This window comes from Trachurus japonicus, chromosome 17 (genome assembly GCF_045865225.1).
Source record: "Trachurus japonicus isolate A0001 chromosome 17, Traja_1.0".
NCBI lineage: Eukaryota > Metazoa > Chordata > Actinopteri > Carangiformes > Carangidae > Trachurus > Trachurus japonicus.
This window is the reverse complement of record NC_140923.1, coordinates 25,787,267-25,794,499: the sequence shown is the minus strand read 5'-3', so window position 1 is coordinate 25,794,499 and position 7,233 is coordinate 25,787,267. Positions and strand designations below refer to the sequence as shown.

At 43.2% G+C, this 7,233-nt stretch overlaps 1 protein-coding gene across 4 annotated transcripts; it reads left to right on the top strand.

Annotated features, from left to right (window-relative positions):
- The first annotated feature begins 148 nt into the window (after positions 1–148).
- Positions 149–7,012, top strand: cdc7 (cell division cycle 7 homolog (S. cerevisiae)). 4 transcript variants are annotated; one of them, XM_085804305.1, is made up of 12 exons: positions 149–358; positions 614–704; positions 1,099–1,185; positions 1,343–1,478; positions 2,505–2,598; positions 2,715–2,857; positions 3,489–3,834; positions 4,030–4,137; positions 4,412–4,578; positions 4,858–4,940; positions 5,783–5,932; positions 6,070–7,012. In XM_085804305.1, the coding sequence occupies exons 2-12, from the start codon at positions 614–616 to the stop codon at positions 6,516–6,518; spliced, it is 1,854 nt and encodes a 617-aa protein (XP_085660431.1). In that variant the 5' UTR covers positions 149–358; the 3' UTR covers positions 6,519–7,012. The 4 variants fall into 4 exon arrangements, with proteins under 4 accessions (XP_085660431.1, XP_085660433.1, XP_085660432.1 ...); XM_085804307.1 differs by having other exon boundaries at positions 174–358; positions 3,489–3,552; XM_085804306.1 differs by having other exon boundaries at positions 174–358; positions 3,489–3,555.
- Positions 7,013–7,233: the final 221 nt, after the last annotated feature.

The window sequence follows — 7,233 nt, the reverse complement described above, 5'->3', positions numbered from 1 at the left end:
CAGTATCAGACTGTGAATCTCTGCATGCTGCAGGAGATCGTCCATCTGATTTCATGTGTCGGTGTGAGACCGCAGCGCTCAGAGTGGTGGTGTTTTCACGGCTACACGTCACCTCTGTTATCTCGTTTGACACCGCGGGATTTGCGCCGAAGTCACGCGAGGTTTGTGACGTATACTTTTCGCGCGGAGTTTGTTGTTGGCGGAAAAGCTTCCCCGGTGAAAGTCTGAATAAGTTTCTTTATTCAGCCTAACACGGGGAGAGATTTAGAGTTAATGTTTCATCGATGAAGGAGCGGCTCGTCGCTGTTCATGAAACGCTCTTCTGACAAACTACTGCACTTTACGACCAAGAGACGCGGTGAGTTTCTGTTTGTTTTGCATCAGCCGCGGTGAGTTAGCCCGACGGGCTGCAGCTAACAGTAGCTACAGTTGTCTGACTGTTTAACCAGATAGTTACCAATAACCTTTAGCTTTATGAGGCGGATATGGTTTTCTATACACTGACGCAAATTATTACAGGTAGTTTGACCGTGGCCGCCGGACAGTTATTGTAAAAGTGTTTATGTTGTTGTCACTAATGTGTCCAGCCTGTTTCCTGCTGCGTGTGTTTCAGATGGAGTTGTCTCCTGTCCTCACTGAAGGCATCAGCACAGAGGGATGTGCCACTAAACCTGACAGAGGGCACAGGAAAAACAAAGTCTCAAGTGAGTTGGACACTATGATTTAACAAAAAATAATATTTAACTATAGATCCAGCATTATATTAGCATTTTGATCAAAATCAGGTTGGTGATATTTACTGTCAAAGAGCAATGTCATAGTAAGAATATAATGAAACAATAATGACAAGTGTATGTGTTGTGTGTCTGTTGTTGTGTTCGTCTTCCCTATGGACCTTGAGTCTGAAATAAAGATACAGTACGTATGTAAGTGTAATAAGCCTGCAACACAGACTGGCTTATAAAGCTTGTACCACTCTTCTCATTACATGTATAATAGCTAGTACTGATCTCAGCTGATCTGAATGGAGAAAACTAAAGCTTTCAAACCCGTCATGTGCATGTGTAACTGAATAATGTACTTTTTATTTCCTTCCAGGAGATGTGGAGATGGACATTGAATTCTTGTATAAGGCTGTTCCTCAGCTGGCCAAGGTTTTCCGCATCATAGACAAAATTGGAGAAGGTACACATGCTCCTCATATCTATATTCTCTCTTTTCTTTACTGTTTACTGAAGATACATTTTTATTTAAGATGAATACACTAGTCACCTGTTCACCTCCTTGGATTACTTGGAGCAGAGGAGGTGACTTGTTCATGAAATGTCCATCTGTGTGTCAGGTACGTTCAGCTCGGTGTACCTGGGTGAGGCTCAGATGCGGGATGGGACCAGAGAGATGTTTGCCCTGAAGCACCTCATCCCAACCAGCCATCCTACACGCATCGCTGCTGAGCTTCAGTGTCTCACTGTTGCTGGGTGAGTCTGAACACCGCTGTGCTTTTACAAAGTGACATATGAGTTATTTCTCTGTGCCCCAGATGGCTTTTTAAAGAACTGAGCAGCTAATTGAAGCTGTTAAAAGTCACATTACGACCTTCAAATATGAATGCAAACTGCTTTATTAATCCCCAAAGGGAAATTCATTTCATTTCACATTTGTAGACTTTGTTTCATGCGTTTTTATGCTGTGAATATACTAGTTACATGCACAGGGTATCCGCGGGGTCTTGAAAAGTATTAAAAGGTGATAAATCAATTTTGGGAAAATTAAGACCCTTAAAAAGTATTAAAAAGTCTTTTCACGACTTTATAAAGTCTTAAATTTTGAAGGTATTTTTTCTGAATTAGCTGTCCAAGAGTTTGAGTCCTAAAAAACATTGTGAAAGTGTGTGAATTTATTCATTTTATTAAAAAACAAAGATGAACCGGTACATAAAAAAGAAAAGAAGATTGTTGTTTTGGTTTTTTGAGAGTGGAGCAATGTTTTTTTTTAATTTTTTTTTATTATAAACTTTGCCTTTTATTTATTATCCTAGCCTATTTTGAATACTGTTGTATCATAGTGGTCTATAGTCTTTATCACAAACTAGAACTGTTAAGTTAAAAGTGTCACTGATGTAAATGGTAACAGCTTGAAGCGGCGGTGAGGTACTGAAAAATATTGAGAAGGTCTTGAAAAAGTCTTAAAAAGGTATTAGAATTAACTTCAAGATTCCTGTATATACCCTGATGCACTCAAAAAAACAACTAAATTGTCTATCATAATACTTTAACCTAGCTTGTTTTTATGACATTGCAAATCAGTGTGTGGGTACTTTGTTTGTCTAACGTTTCATGATTCAGCTGAACCTCTGCACACCTACATGGTGACAAGCAGCTGTAGCACACAGCTCACTCATTTGAATATATGGATGTTTATGTCTGTTTGAACAGTGTTTTCATTATGACGCTTGGTGACTTGCCAAGACTGACAGTTTTATCTCTGTCTCTGCATTTTTTCAGAGGCACAGACAATGTGATGGGGGTGACGTACTGCTTCAGAAAGGAGGACCATGTGGTGATTGTCATGCCCTATATGGAGCATCAAGCTATTGTGGTATGTTCTGGACACAATCTTTAATGTATCCCCAAAACATTAATCAGTCAGTAGCTGTACTTTGATGTTTGTTGGCATTGGATTGACTTTTGATTCCATCACGATGTATCCATCAGGACATCATTAGCTCACTGAGCTTTGAAGAGGTCCGTCTGTACATCTACCATCTGTTGAAAGCCCTGAGACACATCCACCAGTTTGGCATCATTCACAGGGACATCAAGCCAAACAATTTCCTCTACAACAGAAGCAGCAAAATGTGAGTAATCCTAAGTGCTGAATATGGAGACTCCCGCACATTAAATGTTTTCATGGTGGCAACGTTTTGGTGCTGAGACCTGTTCAGGTTTGCCTGAAGAAGGTCTCAGCACTTTTGTGGATCTACCTGTCCCCTTAATCAAATTGATGTGCAAAGTATTTTCTATTTTTTAATTCAAAGTACTGAAAGTTTCAATTTTAGCAGATTTGGCATTTCATCCATTAACAGGAATTTATGATAGATTGATTGTTTTAAGGATATTTGGGGGGCTTTTTGCCTTTAATTGACAGGATAGTTGAGAGAGACAGGAAATGCGGAAGCAGAGGAGAGGGAATGACACGCAGCAAAGGGCCACGAGATTCGGGATTAGAACCGGCTGCAGCGAGGACTATAGCCTCTGTATATGGGGCGCCTGCTCAACCTACTGAGCTATATGGCGCTTGATTGTTTTTTTATAGTGATTGATTGGGAGGAAGGGGGGAGGGATGGGTGGGGGTGTTCTGTGTATTCAATATGTGTGTTTGGTTCCTGTGTTATTAATGTTTAAAATCAATAAAAAAGTTGATTAGAAATATAGTAATTGATTGGGTATGGATCAATTTCCCTGCTGAACATGTGTATGTGTGTGTAGGTTTGCCCTGGTGGACTTCGGTCTGGCTCAGGGAACGGCCGACACCCAGATCGAGCTGCTGAAGGTGGTAAAGCAGAGATCGTCACAAAAAGGTGGAGGGTCCACAGGGAAACACGACACCACACAGCGGAGCAAAGCTCCAGCTAGACAACATCCCAAAACCACAACCACGGCCTCAACCTCACTACCTCTGCCCCCGGGGCAGTCCACGGCCCTGCCACCTTCCTCCTCCTCTTCCTCCACTACTCCCATCACCACCGCTTCTTCCTCAACCTCTCGGAAAGCACCGGTTAAAAAAGCGCGTTCTGTCACCACCACCATCACCACTTCCACATCTCACACTAAGGTGCACTCAGTTGATATTTGATTTTTATTTTACATTCACTGGTCTTTTCTTTGTCTAATAAGAACAGAGGTGAATTAAAATTCACTTGGTGAAGGATTTCCTTGATGGGGCTACGTACATTTGTTTGTGTTCAGTCTTTTTCAGTACAGTGTGTTGTTTTTAGCTAAATTCTGCCTCCGTGTTTGTTTTCACTAGGATTTGACAGGACTGCGCAAAGTGCCGCGGCCTGTGTTTGGAGAGAAGAACCTGAACAGCTGCACTCCTGCTTCCTCCACCACCAAACAAGGTGCCATTAAACCTGAGGTAAGAAAGCTTGCAAATTAAATTTCAGTATCAGGAATGGAGAGACAGTGGAGAGTTCACATCAAACATTTATCAGACGTAAATTTAAGTAAACAAAAAAAGGTTGTTTTTTAGAAAATATACCAAAATCACGTCAATGTGATATGTGTCGCAAAATGAATAAAAGTCTTGCACCTTATTTGCCCTGATGAAGAACACGTAAATTGTATTACAGGTGTTTTCTTCTCATTGTTGTCTTGCATTTCTCTTTTTTCCAATCCAAATCTTTGTCTAGTTGGTAAAGCCCGTCAAAACAGAGGACCCGGCCAGCCGACGGTTCTCTGCAGCCGGCCGAGGAGCCCTGCCCGTCAGGAGCCAGAGCAGCAGCCAGAGGCCCGTACAGCAGGGCCTCACCTGTAACTGCTACATGACCGACCGCGTCTGCAACGTCTGCATGTCCAGGTATCAAACACAACAAAACACTGACCCACTCTTTATTTTAAAAGCCACTCACACAAACACAGAAACCCTTCGACTCACCATTCATATTATTAGTGATATTATATAGCCATCAATTAAAATAACGTAACTCTTGTAGCATCTATTTACTCACCAGAAATATGAGGATGATACAAGTCATTCACTTTAAAACACTAAAAATCCAACATCACTGTGTGAGAACCTGATATTTGATTTGAGTTTTGTGTGTTATTCTGAACAAACGCCTCTTTATGCCTGAAGGAAACAGCAGGTGGCACCGAGGGCTGGGACCCCCGGCTTCAGAGCACCAGAGGTCCTCACCAAATGTCCCAACCAAGGGACAGGTCAGTAATATGTAGTTGATTCATAACAACATAAATATGTATACTCAGTCGGCACAGACGTGCACACTCGCCCCTCATGCCTCCAGTCATCCCCCTCTCTAGAACAGTTCCCTCGTGCTCTCCTGTAGGTTATTAAGCTGTAAGGAGGATCATAGTCTCCTCACCCTATCTTACATTCATTAATCAGGGTTCCCAGTTCCCACGTGTCCTGGAAAACACATCGAAAATGAGAAAAAAAGCCAAATGTCCTGCAAAAGCTCGAATTGTCCTGGAAAATTATCAGCTACCAGAGCTCTGTCTGACTTTTTCAGACCCCACCAAGGGACCAAGACTTTGAGTTGATGAGTGTTTCTGCTATTGGACCACGAGCATGAGGGTTTTCTCCCCTGCGACCACAGGCTTCATGTCTCCTTTGCTGAGTGACAGACAGAGGAGCAGCAGAGAGCTGTAGTGGGCGTGGTTTAAAAACAAAAACAACATGTTTGTGTTGTTCTATGATGAATTTGTCATCATTTCTAAGCATGTAATGATTTCATAGATAAGTCAGAGCCATAGATTGCACATCTTTAAATCAGACTTCTGGGGGTGAAAGAGGAATAAACATAGAAACTAAATGGTTAAATGTACAAAATGAGGTAGAACTGTCGAAAAGAATACTTCTCCAAAGCATGAATGGGACGGGAGATGTATTAGTGTATGGTGTAATAACATGTCTGTCAGACTGTAGCAGCTGAATATGTCTGGGAAAAGTCCTGGAAAATGACTTCTAGAAAAGAGTGGGAGCCGTGACTAATGTTCACTCACTGCTGCTCTCTCCCCTGTCTCCTCATCCTGCACTCCAGCCATAGACGTGTGGTCAGCCGGTGTGATCCTGCTCTCGCTGCTCAGCGGCCGCTACCCGTTCTTCAAAGCCAGCGATGACATGATCGCTCTCACTCAGATCATGACGATACGAGGCTCCAGGGAGACCATCCAGGCCGCCAAGGCATTTGGTGCGTATTCATATTGTTTTTTACTGCGTCTGTGTTGTGATTATTCTCCAATGTAGAGGAGCTGAATTCAAAGGCGCTCTGTCGTGTCATGTCCTGCCTGTGTAAAGAGTGTTAAGTTGCTTTGGTTTTGACCTCAGGTAAGGCGGTGGTGTGCAGTCGAGAGCTCCCTCGCCAGGATCTCAGAACGCTGTGTGAGACGCTGAGAGGACGAAGACCGTCACCGGACGATGAAGTCACACCACTCCCCGGAGCCAGCAGAGACACCACCACCACCACCACCACCCGCCATCCAAAGATCCAGGATGATACACCAACACATCGTCCCGTTGAAGGAGCATTAGACAAACAGAAAGACGAAGCTCCTCGTCTAGCGAAGCATCAGGAGCGTCCAGGCAGCAAAGAAACGTCCTCCGTCCTCTCTGATGAGACCCCAAGGACAGACTGCAAGGCGGGGGGCGATGAGCGGGGCTGGGACCGAGTCCCCGATGAAGCCTACAACCTGCTGGACCGACTGCTGGACCTGAACCCAGCCACCAGGATCACCGCTGCCGAGGCAGTGCAGCACCCGCTCTTCAAAGACCTGTGACGAGCTGCGGGGCCGAACCCGGAGTCTCAGGTCGACATCACACACCTGCTCAGGATCGTAGAAACAATCAGGAATGAATTTCCTATCCTTGTGTTACATGATTTAACGTAAATATCCCTGCAGGACTGAAGGGTTATTTTAATGGCAGCTATGGTGCAGACTGGTCATTTTGAAGTGCCCTGTTTTGACTTAAGGCATTATATTGGCTCTTGTGTTAATTGGAACAGCATTAAGCGTAAACAACAGATATTTAATGTTTTATAAAGAGAGAATTGTCAGTATGTTGTTGTTCACAGCTTTCACACCAGCTCGTTACCTCTGTATGAAGTGACTCTTCCTGAGGTGTGAAAAGCCTTTTAATCCAAAGCGTGTTTGAATCCCGTCTGTATTTCATGAGTGTGAATGATGCTGCGTGAGAGTATCTCCTGTTTCAGCTGTGATAATTTATACCACTGAAAACGGAAGTTTTTCTCTTAATAAAGGCAAAAACAAAGTGGCTGTTATTCAATGTGTCAATGCATTATATAAACATCATTGGACTGTTTATATATCAGTCATTAGTCAGACTTCAGTTTATTCACTTTAAATGTTTAAATTTTTTGCTTAAGTCAAAGATGTTCCTCTTTCTCCTCATAGTCTTTTGAGCCCAAAGACATTTTTGTATCCTTCCCCAGATCTGAGCCTGGACACAATCCTGTCTGAGCTCTGCAGGCAG

What these genes read in the sequence shown, in the direction of transcription:
- cdc7 (XM_085804304.1), top strand. Translation starts at nt 614, where the DNA reads ATGGAGTTGTCTCCTGTCCTCACTGAAGGCATCAGCACAGAGGGATGT. An exon ending in TGGAGCATCAAGCTATTGTG is followed by an intron (nt 2,599 to 2,714) that starts GTATGTTCTGGA and finishes TGTATCCATCAG; the next exon opens with GACATCATTAGCTCACTGAG. An exon ending in AAGGTGCCATTAAACCTGAG is followed by an intron (nt 4,138 to 4,411) that starts GTAAGAAAGCTT and finishes ATCTTTGTCTAG; the next exon opens with TTGGTAAAGCCCGTCAAAAC.